Source organism: Pelodiscus sinensis, chromosome 3, assembly GCF_049634645.1.
Source record: "Pelodiscus sinensis isolate JC-2024 chromosome 3, ASM4963464v1, whole genome shotgun sequence".
Lineage (NCBI taxonomy): Eukaryota > Metazoa > Chordata > Testudines > Trionychidae > Pelodiscus > Pelodiscus sinensis.
Genome location: NC_134713.1, coordinates 105,993,887 through 106,008,081, shown reverse-complemented (window position 1 = coordinate 106,008,081; position 14,195 = coordinate 105,993,887). Strand labels below are relative to the sequence as shown.

At 46.3% G+C, this 14,195-nt stretch overlaps 1 protein-coding gene across 4 annotated transcripts in view; it reads right to left on the bottom strand.

Moving 5' to 3' along the window:
• Positions 1-267: 267 nt before the first annotated feature.
• The window catches only part of UST (uronyl 2-sulfotransferase), a 233,848-nt gene continuing 219,920 nt past the window's right edge, over positions 268-14,195 (bottom strand). For 2 of the 4 annotated variants that reach the window (XM_075924400.1, XM_006114947.4), the window contains one exon: positions 268-1,013. In XM_075924400.1, coding sequence (XP_075780515.1) covers positions 730-1,013 — 284 coding nt within the window. In that variant the 3' untranslated portion in view covers positions 268-729. The remainder of the gene's footprint in view (positions 1,014-14,195) is intronic. The other 2 variants (XR_331477.4, XM_025180626.2) reach the window with 2 other exon arrangements.

Genomic DNA, 14,195 nt, shown 5'->3' with positions numbered 1-14,195 from the left:
TGGCTTCCCATCTACTCAGTTATCTCAGTCATTCAAATTAACTGAAAATTTTTTCCACTTTGAGTCTGTGAACCCTTCTGGCTAACTGGGTTCTTTAACCTGTTTTTCTCCCGATCTAATTTGCTTGAAGTGTAGATTGAACTCCTCTCACTGGAAGCTCCCCAAGGGAGACTATCTACTCTGTTTTGAGTCCACTACAGTTTGAACTTTCCTAGTTGTAACAACGGCTCTGATCAACTAATCATTTATTGTTGCTTTCTAATCAGAGGTTGTTACTATGCTCCTGTGGTATCCTCCTACTTTATAAATGGTGTTGATGTTCAATGCCACAACAATGGGCATAGTATTAAAACTGACTGGTGACAGAAGGATTTTATGAAAGTTACTTTGTAAATTATGTTTAACATAATATATCTTGTTCTGCAAATGGGTTCATGTGTACAGCAGCATTTTACTGTGCAAAAGTTATTTTGTGATGAGGTGATAGATGGTTCAATATTAAAATATGTTCCGTAAAGGATCGCATGGAGCCAAGAAAAATACAATAAAATTAAACAACTATAACCCGCAAAACCGGGTGTCTCTCAATCGCCCCAACACATGGGAACTTCTTTTTTGTTTTAAATGCTGCTGCGCATTAACTCAGTCTCTTAAGGAATATTTTTTTTAACAATAAAAAAAAATATTGAGAAAGCTGATAGGTCACCAGAGGAGGACTCGGTGCTTGCATCACCTTTTATAGATATCTTCTAACCACTTTTCATCATCTTGCTCCTCATCATCTATGGGTTCTTCAGTTTCCAGGGGAGAAGGAATAAAGAATTCTGGCCTGGGATGCGGCTCACTGCTATGAGACTTAAGTCCAAACTTGCGCTTTAGCAGGTGGAATTGCTCTTTGACATAGTAATAAAACTCGTATTCGTATCTCATGCGCTGGTACAGGATCTGAATGGCTTCTGGAGAAGGGACGGTCTTTTTCACGGTCACAGTCAGATTTCCAAGTTTCCTATGTTCTGTAAAAGAAAAAATATTGGGATCTGATAAAAAATTCACATTCTTCTTTAGAAGTACGGCACTGTCCTACTACATTATTGATTAAAAAAATTTCTCCAGCCTTCTTTATGTAGTAATTTGTAATATTAAAGTTTTAGAAAAGGACAAAGCACAGTGAACCAAACTTTCAAAACTATACATACATATTTGCATATGCACATATGAACTAGGGATGTAATTGTGCAGTCGATTAACAGATAAGCAAAAGCTTATAGGTTAATGCTATAGACTACACGCACTTCACTCCCCTCACCCTTTCCAGTAAATTTTTTAGCAGGCTGGCCAGCAGCCCAGCTCAGTTCTGGCTTGCACTGGGTCCATCAGGGCTGGATTACCCAATAGGCAGACTAAACACGTGCTTAGGGCACCAGCAAAGCAGGGGCACAAAGAGATTTTACGGTATAGTATTGTTTTTATTTTGAATTACATATGTGGGGGCACCATAATCTTTTCAGTGCTTAGGGCCTCTAAAGGTCTTAATCTGGCCCTGGGATCCACGATTACTCCTGCTGCGGCTCTACATTTAAAGTGTATTAGGAGCCAGGCAGGCAGGTAGCCTGGCTCAGTTCTGGCTCGCAACAGGTCCGGAAGAACAGACCCACCTTAGACAGGGGCTGCTGCTACCCTGTGCTGCTGCCTCTTTATCAGAGGCAGTAGCACTGGACAACAGGCAGCTGGTCCACAAGGGAAGCTGGCTTTTAAACTGGCTCCCCTAGCGGATGAGCTCCCACCAGACACCCTGCACTGCTGCCTCTGATAAAGTGGCTGCTATCCCTGCCCCTGGGGACTAGAGAACAGTTGACTAACCGATAAGGTTACTCAACTATTCAATTAACTGATCTTTAACACCCCTAATTTGAACATGACTATTCAATTAATGAAATTGTCTCTAGATATTTGCATTAATTTTGTATTTTAGACCACATCTGGCAAGCTAAGCTCCTAATTGGCCACAATTACATGTGTAAACTAGTTTCATACAAATGAATGAGCATAATTTAAGGGTACACAAATACGTACTCACACCTAGCTTGGGAAAACTTTCCTCAACTAGTTGGAAGATTAAATAGCCAATATTTATTAGAGCTTAATGGAACCATTGTTTCCAATGTAATTTTTAATTGACTTTCTTTGCTGTAAACTTTAGCTAGGGGGAAATGTCCACCAAAATAGCCAGGCCTAGTAATTAAAAACATACCAAGTACTTTGTATTTCCTTCTTGTTCTAATCTAGATAGATAGTTGGGGAAGGAGGTTTGGTAATGAGATATAGTGCCACAAACCTGTGTATTACCTGTATTAAGACAGCATATTAGTAACAATACACAGTTGTTACCACCTGATGATTATTTGTTTCCCTTTGTGAAATGAGTTTGGTGAGTTACAGTCTAGTGCCTAGTGGAAAGCCTTAGCAGACATACCAAGGATTGGCTGTGCATGGGGACTTCTCACTCCTAATGGTGATTCCTGCATGGTTAAAGTTCATGGGCTGGACTGTCTGGAGAATCCTGGCATTTCCTGTGTCTATAGGAGTTCAGTTTTCATTTCCAGCCATGAGATACCTTTCACAAGTGATAAGTTCACATAACACAACTCAACATCTAATAAAATCGATCATTTAAGAAAAGCAAGCTGTCTTTTCTCTATGAAGAACTGGCTTTATTTTAATGTCAAAGAAAAACACATGCAAGAGCTAGCTCTGGTACAAACAAGAATATGTTTACTTTTGTGGTTTCCCACTTTTCCACTAGATGGAAACGTAAGACCAAGAGACAACTCTGTGTATCACCAACATTTTTTCCACTTCTTTTGTATAGAGAAGTCACAACAAATCAATGCAAGCACAAAGGAAATGGTGAGGGTGTCAAATAGTGTAGATCAAAAGCCACTTGCTATGAAGTACTAACCTTCTAACTGTGCAACCTCCCTAATGTGAACATCTTCCTTTAGCAAAAGTGGAAATGAAAAAATAAAATGGTGAGGAATTAAACTCTATAACTAATAATGAGTTTTCCCAATGCACAAAGTATGCAATACTCATAATTTATAGTAAGAGAAAGCGAAACAGCAGTACATTATGTGGGACATGTAGGTCTGGATCCAAAATGAGGGCTTATATGTTATAAAAAAAGGCTGAAAGTTGCCTTGAAATATTCAGGCAGTCGTGTGAGAGATTCAGAATGAGGGATCCTCTTATTTACAGCAATGTCAAAGGAAGTATTGTATATCCCCTAACACTTGGCAAGTTTCCTTAAAGTAAAGAGAAAGGCCTGTTTATACATTCCTTTATACAACAAGCATCACAATGGTCTCTTTAACATCTTCAGCATGGTTCATTAGAGCCCCACATCTTCAGATTGATCCGAAAGCATTAGATATGGCTAGTTGCAAATCAACAAACACAGTAGGAAGAAAAATCTGAGAATATTATTGTTCTCTGAGTTTGTCGTCTTTGGCGTCAAACTTTTCTCTGTGTGATAGCAGGTATGGATTGTGCCAGACTGCCATTATTTAAAAGGGTCATGGGAATATTTTGTCTTTAGTGCTAAGAAAAACTGCTGAAGAGAAGCCATGTGATGTCTTTCTCTCTCTCTCTCTCCCCCTCTCACACACACACACACACCCCATCACCCTTTTACTTTGGTATCCTACAAACAGACCCACTGCTAGTGGGGCAAAGAGGTGGGGGGCCTGGTGATTCTAAAGGGCCCCAGGCTTTTGGCCACTACTGCTGCTACTGGCAGTGGCTAGATCCCTGGGACCTTTAGAACTGCCCTGAAGCACCATGCAGCATGCTCCAGAGCCTTGCGCCGTGCACTCCGGCTGGCTCCCCTGCCTACAAAGGAGCACTTATCCTTCCCTAACTGGCTGATACATAAATTAGGAGAAGACACCAGAATGCAACCATTTGGAAAACAATTGAACTGGTTTTTTATCTGTTCAGCAATTTATACTTGTTTCCTTACCCTTTGTTATTAAAATTTGCACAAAAACAAAGGATCTTTGATCTCGAATAATTGCTCTGTTTCTACCACATACCTATAGCCACTAATTGTTAGAAAGGAAGGGGTCTTGATATTGCTGTTGGAGTATCTACTTTAATATAACTGCTGTTACCACTAGAGGCTTGGACAGATCCAAGAGGACACAGCAGTGGAGAATGGAAATGAGAGGTCTTATGGCAGGAAAGAAGCGGTCAACACACAGTATCTTGAGAATTAGAATAGGATTCTGCTATATTTTTTGGCACTGGAAAGAGGCTAGTTCATTTAAATTGCCCACTGGAGGGGATTTATTGGTAGCTGTCACTTCTTCAACGAAGAAACAGCAAAACACAACACACTTGCATGCTGAAGTAAATTACCATGGACAGCTCAACAACATGGCTTAATATAACAAAAACCCACCTTTCGTCTATATCAGGGGTCAGCAACCTATGGCATGCATACCATAAGAGGCATGTGAGTCGATTTTCACTGGCATGAGAGCCTCCCTTCCAGATCCGTACACTGACCATACTGGACTGTCCCAATTTTAACTGCCATTGCTCCTTATGTAGCACAGTAACCCCTTTCCCCCCCTCCCCACAGAGTGCGTACACGGCTCCATTGGAGCTTTTTTGGTGGGTAGCCAGGCCTGCTTCCGGTGGTGCGCGTTTTCTGGCCATTCCACCACCCACTGCCCCCACTCAATCACATGCCACGCAGTCTCCTCCCGTGGGACTGCCTCTGGTGCATGGGACCCCCGGTCTGGCTGCGTCGCCACCTCCTCCTCTGTGCCTAAGAGCTTCTGCTTCAGCCCTGGCAGAGGCGTTACAGAGTGCACTTGGGCTCAGCAGGTGCGCTCCCACTCTCCATCCCTCCCTGCTGGGGAAGCAACAGGGAGCCAGGTCTGGTGGGGTGGGGGAGGGGACATGAGTACCCTCTCTCTTCTCACCCCACTGGGGAAATCCCCTCCCACAGTCTCCCCTGGCCAAACACTTACTCCCACCTTGCTCTTGCATCCACTGTTGCTCCTGCACCCTAACTCCTGGCCACATACTGTACCCTTCCTTACTCCTGTTCCCTCTCCCTGGCCAAACACCCTACTCCCAGCCTGTTTCTGCACCCTACCTCCCACCAGACCTCAGAACTGCTCTCCCTTCTACACCCCATCCCCTACCCAGATATTGCAACCTCTCCTTCTGCACCCCACCCTTAGCCCAGACCCTGCACCCCATCGCTATCCCATATACTTGCACCCGTCTTGCACACTGAACCCCTTATTTTTGTCCCCAGCCCAGAGACTAATGGGGTCTACCAAATCCACTAACTCTGGAACCCCAGAAAAGTAAATCTGGCCTATGGGAAGCCCTTAACCTCAGTCCTCCCTGTCCCTTCCTCTCACCCTGTGGGGCTGGAGCGCCAGAGGAGTGAGGCGTCTCAGTCAGGGACCACATCAGTGAGGCAGGGGGTTTGAGGAGTTTTTTTGCTTCTTGCTTATGTGGTACCCAACTGATTTTTTCTGTGGGTCAGTGGCTCCCAACCGAAAAAAGGTTCCTCACTCCTGCCATAAATAAAGAAAACCTTGAAACCTTTTGTTGGACATAGATTAACATTTTACTTTATTTAAAATGAAATTTGATAAACTAACACAAGTTAAAATGCGTAATCTGTTTAACAATTAAACCATTCTCCTTAGCAGCAGAAAACATGGTCACAATAGCCAGTCTGCCCCTGCCCCCTCAACACACAGATCCGTAAATAGAAGTGAGTAAGTTAAATCTTGGCATGCCACTTCTGAAAGGTTGCTGACCCCTTGTCTATGTAGTATTCCTTGTCAATGGAGCCACTGTAGTTTACAAAGAAAGGTTCCAACTCTGCATAATTTTGCTGAGACAAGCAGTCTAACTGAAGTCCATGGGACGTCAAATGTATATGTTTAAGTGCCTCTCAGGATTGGGGCCCACATAGACACAGTTTTAATAATTATTTATATATGTGTGTTTACATCATTAATAGCTCCAGAGGCAGAGTTTCTAAGATGAACAGTGAAGCAAATTTGTGTAATCCAAAAGCTACATATTTACCTAACAGGAATGATCTTCAATGATTTCTAGGGAACACAAAAATATTTGTATTCAGATATAAAAGCCACAAGATATTTATTTTGGGGAAAAAATTACCTCTCTCCCGAGAACCCAATAACAGTGTTCATTACATAAAGATATGCACAAAGCAAAACAGATTCAGTAAAACAGTGCCTGTGAAAATGCAGCTGACAGTACCCATCAAACACAGCTATGTGAGTACAAGTCGTGGATAACATACTTTACAGCTACAACCCAGGTTCTCTTTCTTAAAAGCGGAAAGATCTTTCAAAAGCAAAGCTATGTTTATTCCAGTAATGTTCTAAATACATTGCGAAAGCTCAAGACAAAGACTGTGTCCTCCTACTTGACTGCATAGGGTCTACCACGTGTTTGATGGTAAATTTTAAAAAAAGAAGTTTAAGTGAAATCCTTTCCTCTTACTGCTTAGCAATTACTGAGCCTGCTGCTCCTCTCCCGTTCCATGAAAGCAGAGGAAAGCATCATTTGGTGGGGGAGGAGGGAGTGGCGAGAGGAAGGCAAAGAAAGGAAGATCTGTGCTTTCACTGCATGCTCCTTTTGTGACCATTTGCCTTGGAGCTCCTCCAAAACAGGAGGACACAGATTAAAGACAAGAGGAGGGATGTGGGGGCACTGGGCAAGAACTAGAAACAGCTATTCTCTGTACATGGCCTCTCAGGGATCCCCACTGGGAAATATCTGATTCGAGCAGCACTAATTTCCCTTTGTGACTGCTAACTCCAGTAGAGAGAGGGCTTGTGTTCAGTCACAAGGGGTTCTGCTGATGGGAGCAATGATAAAAAAGAGCTTGCTGCTATTGGGGAGGAGATGCATAAAGCCAGCATAGCAGCTTTAGCTGGGTGCTGCTTTCTTTGCTTACCACACAGATTCTTGAGCTATTGCATGCCGATGGGCAATGGGTATGCCAGGCGGGCGAAGCCATTGCTTTCCCAAACCGTCAGCCTGGCCCCACCCATACTCTGCCCCCAGAACACCTACTGGGAGTGGAGAGACAAGAGCCGTGCACTGCCCCCCCTCCCTGTGTATGGGCCGCACACTGCCCCACCTCCTGGTGATGCTGGGGGCAGGGTCTGGGCAAAAGGGATGGGGCTTGTGACAGGGTTGGGGACTTGCCTCCCCCCGCCCTATCTTCATCCACTGCCCATGTGGATGCCTCCCTCTCCCATACCAACCTCCCCCCCTTGTCCTTGGAGATGATGAGGAGGAAACTTCAACAAGGCTTTTCTTGCAGTCTCCAGATGTGATTTTCTTCTCTAGTAAGCTCTTCTGTGAGAGGAGAACCTCCACCCCAGTGTGGTTATTTTTAATTGTATAGGAGCATTTTACATTTCCTGGCTTTTGTCAGTTTGCCTCACTGTAACTGCTGTTAATCAATAGTAACAAACTGCCTGTAAAAGTACAAAGGTATATACACTGTTTAGGGAAAAGTGCAGGCCAAAGCTACGATCAAATGGGCCTGCACGCCTGGCTTCCATCTAAGCGTTTTGAAAATGCAACTGACCTTCAAGTTGTTTTGCACTTAAATTTTAGTTAGACTAGTTTATAATCTTCAACTCTCTTAAAAGGCCCTTTAATACAAACAAGAAGAAAATCACAGACCACTCTTTGAAGTCATCCTTACCACCTCCCTTTAAATCCATCAAACAAGCATAATAGAAAAATTATGCAGATCTGGCTGCATGCCAAAGTAAACAATCTGGAAATGAAAACTCAGCCACTCCACCAGAAGACAGGATACCCTCCCTTCTTTTATGACCTTTGAGACAATTCACCAAAGCAACAAACTACACCATTTACTTTCTAGGGTTTTTTAAAAACTGTGTTTGGAATTCCTTTAATTTACTAAAAAGAATATACTTACTATACAGTGACCAAAACTTCATATAATAGTCACCACTGGTGTTGTAGTAACACAACCAATTAAACTGAAATGCAAATATGGATGAAAAAAATTAAATATATTTTCGATAATTTGATGGGAAGTATTTACCATATAAACAAATATACAGTTTCTTAATACAATAATACAATTTGAAATCCAAAATGTAGAAAACTATTTCTTATATCCCTCATGTGAAACATTTTGGATTGTCATATTAAATCAAAACAAAAATAATGAAATTCTCTACTAAACGGAGGAATTCACGAAGTCCTATGAAATGATCTAATATTTTCAATTGAGGTGACTTGGTGCCTAATCCTGAACAATCTCAATTCTAAATGAAACCATGAGGAATTGATAATTCTCACCATTTTTCAGGATGAAATCGATGTGCAGAGACAGAATTCTAGGAGCTACATGGCTGAAGCCAGAGCTTTACAACAACAGAGTGGTGCATAAGTATGTAACTGCATATCAGCCAGTTTACTGCTGATAATGGAAATCCCCACAACAGGCTCTGCTGCCCTGAAACTGTGAATATGATGATTAGATAAATAAAGTAGCTGAGATAATATCTTTTATTGGACCAACTTCTGCTAGAGTGACAAACTTTTGAGCTACACAGAGCTCTTCTTCAGGTCTGGGAAAGGTGCTCTGCATTGCACAGCTACATGCCAGGTCACAGACCGTTTAGCATAACAAGTTAGCGCACATCCCAAGGGAGCATTCAACACAGAATAGCCCATTAGACCTCTGCAGTTCTAGAACAAGAGAGAGGATTAGTGGGTTACAGACTGTTGCAACAAGCCATAAATCCAGCGTCTCTGTTAAATCCATTTTAGGGTCTAGTAGAATTATGTATTTAAACTCCCCAGATTGTCTTTTGAAAGTGTTGTTCAGGTTTTCTTTGAGGACTGATAGGTCAGATACAGAATGATCACTATGTGAAAAGCATTTAGCTATACAGGCAGTCCCGGGGTTAGTACAAGATAGGGACTGTAGGTTTGTTCTTAAGTTGAATCTGTATGTAAGTCGGAACTGGCGTCAGCCGCTGCTGAAACTGATCAGTTTCAACCGCGGCTGAATCTGGATGCCAGTTCGTACTTACATACAGATTCAACTTAAGAAACCCAGGCGTCCCCAAGTCAGCTGCTGCTGAAACCGATCAGCGGCTGATTCCAGGAAGCCTGGGGCAAAGCAACTCTGCCTTGGGCTTCCTGTAGTCAGCCGCTGGTCAGTTTCAGCAGCGGCTGACTTGGGGACGTCTGGGGCAGAGCAGCTGGGTTGCTGCTGGGTTGCTCCAGTAGCGCGGCTCCTCGGCGCTACTGGAGCAACCCAGCAGCACCCCAGCTGCTCTGCCCCAGGCGTCCTGATTCAGCCGCTGCTGAAACTGACCAGCAGCGGCTGAATCAGGACGCCTGGGGCAGAGCAGCTGGGGTGCTGCCGGGTTGATCCGGAGCGGCGCTGTGGGACCAACCTGGCAGCCCCCAGCTGCTCTACCCCAGGGGTAGGCAAGAAAAGCCTGGTCTGCTGGGGGGGGGCACTAGCTGCACCCCCCCCCAGCAGACTAGGGAGACGGGGGTGGCGGGACCGCCCAAGTCCTCCACGGCTTTGCTCCGTCTCCCTGGTCTGCTGACCTGGGAGACGCGGAGCAAAGCCGCAGAGCACGGGGGCAGCGGGACAGTCCAGATGCGCCGCAGCTGGGCTGTCCTGCTGCGGGCGTGCTCCGCAGCTTTGCTCCCCGTCTCCCTGCAGACCAGGGAGACGGGGAGCAAAGCTGCGGAGCATGCCCGCAGTGGGACAGCCCGGGCGCGCTTGAGCTGTCCCCTTGTGGGCGTGCTCCGTAGCTTTGCTCCCCGTCTCCTGACCAGCAGACCAGGGAGATGAGGAGCAAAGCCGCGGAGCATGCCCGCAGGGGGACAGCTCAAGCGCGCCCGGGCTGTCCCGCTGCGGGCGTGCTCCAAGGCTTTGCTCCCCGTCTCCCTGCAGACCAGGGAGACGGGGAGCAGCTTTTCTCGGCGGACCGCGGCGCATCTGGGCGTCCCGCCGCTCCTGTCCTCCCGGGCGAGAAAAGCCCCGTTCGTAACATAAGTCGGATCCGCGTAACTCGGGGACTGCCTGTATCTACATTTCCCAGTCTTGCGCAAGAACATATGCACATTTGCATACTTAATGAGCCACCATATTTGCACAAGGGGCTTTTGCGCAAGAAGGAGCAGGCTACCCCCTCTTGCCCAAGAGCCATTCTTTCTGAAAATATCTGGCAGTGTTGTCACGTACAATTGTGAGTGTTGTCATATTTGAGGTGGAGGTGATAGAATTCTTCTAGTTTTCTATATGCTAGTGTAGTATCAAGTTCTGTGGTACTGAGTTCATTCCTTTAGTGAGTACAGATAAGCTCCAGTGAGTGGTTGTCCTGATAACCTGATGATGTTTGGGTATTGTGTAGTGTCCAAATGCTGGGTAGTGGTGCTGGGTACAGTCCCTATCTTGTACCCAAATGCTGGGTAGTGGTGCCATGCTCTTGGAAATTGTGGGTTGTGGAGTAGTTGGTTCCACTTTTTGTTTTTGTGTTGGGTGGCTGTCATCAGGGTTTTCTGATAGTTGTTTTGGATTTCTTGCATGATTCCCAGGCACCTTTCCTAGATTTTTTCCCTCCACTATGGGGAAATACCTGAGGAGGTCTTGTAAGAGTTGGTCCCTTCTGGAGTGTGAGGAGTACAGTAAATGGTTCCTCTGTTTTTCTGAAGTCCATCCACAAGAGCTGCTCAGCATGTCTAGAGTTGTATGTAGTAGTCAGGATTACAGATGTTGACATTTCTGGGGCTGATGGTTTCTTTCTTGCATTTCTCAGGAAATAGATGTCACTGTTAAGTTCCTTTTCCTTTATATTGTGGCACTTCCATTTCAAATGGCTAAATTCAATATTTTCCATTGTTTTTGCAGTGTAACTGTAGCTGTGTCAATCCCAGGATATTAGAGGTAGTTGTCATAGATGCTGTAAATTAATTTCCCCAGCTATACAGGGAGGGTTGAAGGGTCAACCACACGGAGCTGCGCTACTGTGAATACTTACTTCTCCCCAGCTTCATTTAATGGAAATAAATGTATGGCATTCTGGTTAGCAGTAATGTACCAGTCTAGAAAGGCCCTTATTTGATATGCCACTCAACTGATCAATGCAAGGTAGAGAAAGTGTATACAGGCAGTCCCCGACTTATGTCGGATCCGCAGTTACGAACGGGGCTGCCCCAGAGTACACGGACTGCGGGACCTCGCGGTCCTGCCGCCCGTGTACTCTGGGGCTTTGCTCTGCGTCTCCCTGGTCTGCAGACCAGGAAGACGCAGAGCAAAGCCGCGGAGGGGCTCGGGCAGCAGGGCAGCCCTGCTGCCCGAACCCCCCCCCCCCGCGCGGCTTTGCAAAGCGCGGGGAAGCCGGCGGCGGGGCAGTCCAGGCGCGCCTGGGGTGCCTCGCTGCCCGAGCCCCCCCCGCAGCTTTGCAAAACCGCGGGGAAGCCGGTGGCGGGGCAGTCCAGGCGCGCCTGGACTGCTCCGCTGCCGGCTTCCCCGAGGCTTCCCCGTTGCTCTGCCCCAGGCTTCCTGGAATCAGCTGCTGATCAGTTTCAGCAGCAGCTGACTTGGGGACACTTGGGGTTCTTAAGTTGATTCTGTATGTAAGTCAGAACTGGCGGTCAGTTTCAGCAGCGGCTGAATCTGGACGCCAGTTCCGACTTACATACAGATTCAACTTAAGATCAAACCTACAGTCCCTATCTTGTACGTAACCCGGGGACTGCCTGTACAGTAAAACTCCAGTGGTCCAGCATCCAATGGTCCGGCATTCCTGATGGTTCCGCACCATCTGGAACCCAGAAGTGCTCTGGGCAGCTGGACAATTGGAGCTGCTCTGCCCCCGGCTTCCCCGATTCAGCCGCTGCTGAAACTGACCAGCGGCTGACTCGGAGAAGCTGGGGCCAGAGCAACTGGGGTGCTGCCAGGTTGGTCCTGTAGCGTCGTCCCTCTGCGCTGCGGGACCAACCCGGCAGCACCCCAGCTGCTCTGCCCCAGACTTCCCCAAGTCAGCCACTGCTGAAACTGACCAGCGGCTGACTCCAGGAAGCCCAGGGCAGAGCATGCTGACTTGGGGACGCCTGGGGCAGAGCAGCTGGGGTGCTGCCAGGTTGGTCCCCTAGCGGCTGCCCCTAGCACGCTTTGCCCCGGGGTCCCCGGAGTCAGCCGCTGGCCAGTTTCAGCAGCGGCTGATTTGGGGAAGTCTGAGGCTGAGCAGCCGGGGTGCTGCCGGATTGGTCCTGCAGCGCCGAGGGGCGCATCCCCCCCACTCCATCCCAGACCCATCATAGTCCCCCCTTCCTATAGTCCGGCATATCTGATAATCAGGCACCCCCTGGGTCCTAAAGGTGACGGATTATCGGAAGTTTACTGTACTAGGAAAAATCAAGTTAAGAAAAATAAAGTCAAGGAAAAATGTAAGGATCCTCTGGTCAGTGGAACAGCTCACTGAAAAATGATGGAAACTTTATTCCTTACAACAGTGATCACCAACCAGTCGATCAGGATCTACTGGTAGATCTTGGAGCCTCTGACAGGTGATCCTGACTGGTTTGGCCAATAGGTTAACAAGGGCAGAGACTTCAGCTGCCCCTCCCCCTACTGCTGTGCATCTCCTGCCCTTTGCCTTGGAGCCGCCTCCACCCACCCTCGGGAGCCTCCTGTTTGCTGTGCAGTGCAGGGGAGGGAGAAAGGCTACAGGGTGGGAAGGGGGGCACTATCTCCACAGAGCAAAGAGGGAGCACAAGAGGGCTTGGGATAGAGATTGCTGGCTGCTTTTGGGAGTGGTGCAGGGCCAGGGCCAGCCACCTGAGGTAAGTAGTGCCCAGTTGGAGCCCACATCCTGAAATCCTACTGCAGTCATGAACCCCCTCCTGCACTCCAAGCACCTGCCCTCGGCCTGGGCACCCCTGCATCCAAACACACTCCCAGAGCCTGCACCTAGAACTCTCTATGGCATCCCAATTGCCTGCCCGAAGCTCAGCTCAGAACCCCTCTCATACTCCAGATCCGTTAAGCCAAGACCAGATCCTGTACCCCAACCCGCTGCCCCAACCTGGTGAAAGTGAGGGAAGATGGGGAAGGGAAGGAGGATGGAGTGAGCAGGAGTGAAGCCTTGGAAAAGGGGCACAAAGGAGGTGGAGCAAGGGTATTTGGGTTTGAGGTAGATCTTAGGCTGCACTTAAATTCAAAAAGTAATCTCGTGCTTAAAAAGGTTGGAGACCCACTGCCTTACAACATATTATTCTTTATTGGGAAAAACACAATGAAACATGCGGTACACGAAAATCCTGCACCTGCCCAGCAGAGAACTAGAAAATGTAATAGTACTTTTTCATCTCTTTCAGGAATGGAAGCTTGTTATTGATTTAAACAGTAATATTGATTAATCTATTATATTATATTAACACCTACTTATAAAGAATGACTAGGCAGAAAATGCTTAAGTGGCCAATATATAGTTACCTTACCCCATACCATACAACAACTGTCAACGAATGTTCCCTTTTCTCCAGCTAGGAAGTTTTAACATTAAGTTCCTTATGAGGAAGCTGTTGGCAGTGACAGTCTTATTTAGATGCAACTGACCCCCATTAATTCAAAGGTGTGGAATCCCAAACTCTCACACCGAGGGGTCTGGAATTCCAGCTCAGGGGCAGTTGTTCATCCCATTCTGCTGCGGAGCAGTACGTCATTCCTGGCACTGCACTGAAAGACTGTTTTGCAACAAGATTTTCTTTCTTTTTAATTTATGAAGTATCACATAAGACTATACAAAATGGGTCAGATATTCTTACAATGAATTGAAAAGAAATTATATTGGAGACAGACTGCATGTAAGAGAAATGTCCTAATAGTGACCAAACAGAAAAGCTACTGACACCACATTTCACACACAGTCATATATTAAATCCCAAGAGACTCTTCTAAGAGGTTCCGTACAGCTGACAGAAATTTAATGCTGGATCCCTAACTGAAGTAAATTACAGTGCAAGAAAGAATTATGCTGAAACATATTCACATTGATTAGCATGAAAAGGTGAATACTTAAGTGAATGTGGTCAGGTACTTTTTTTGCTTG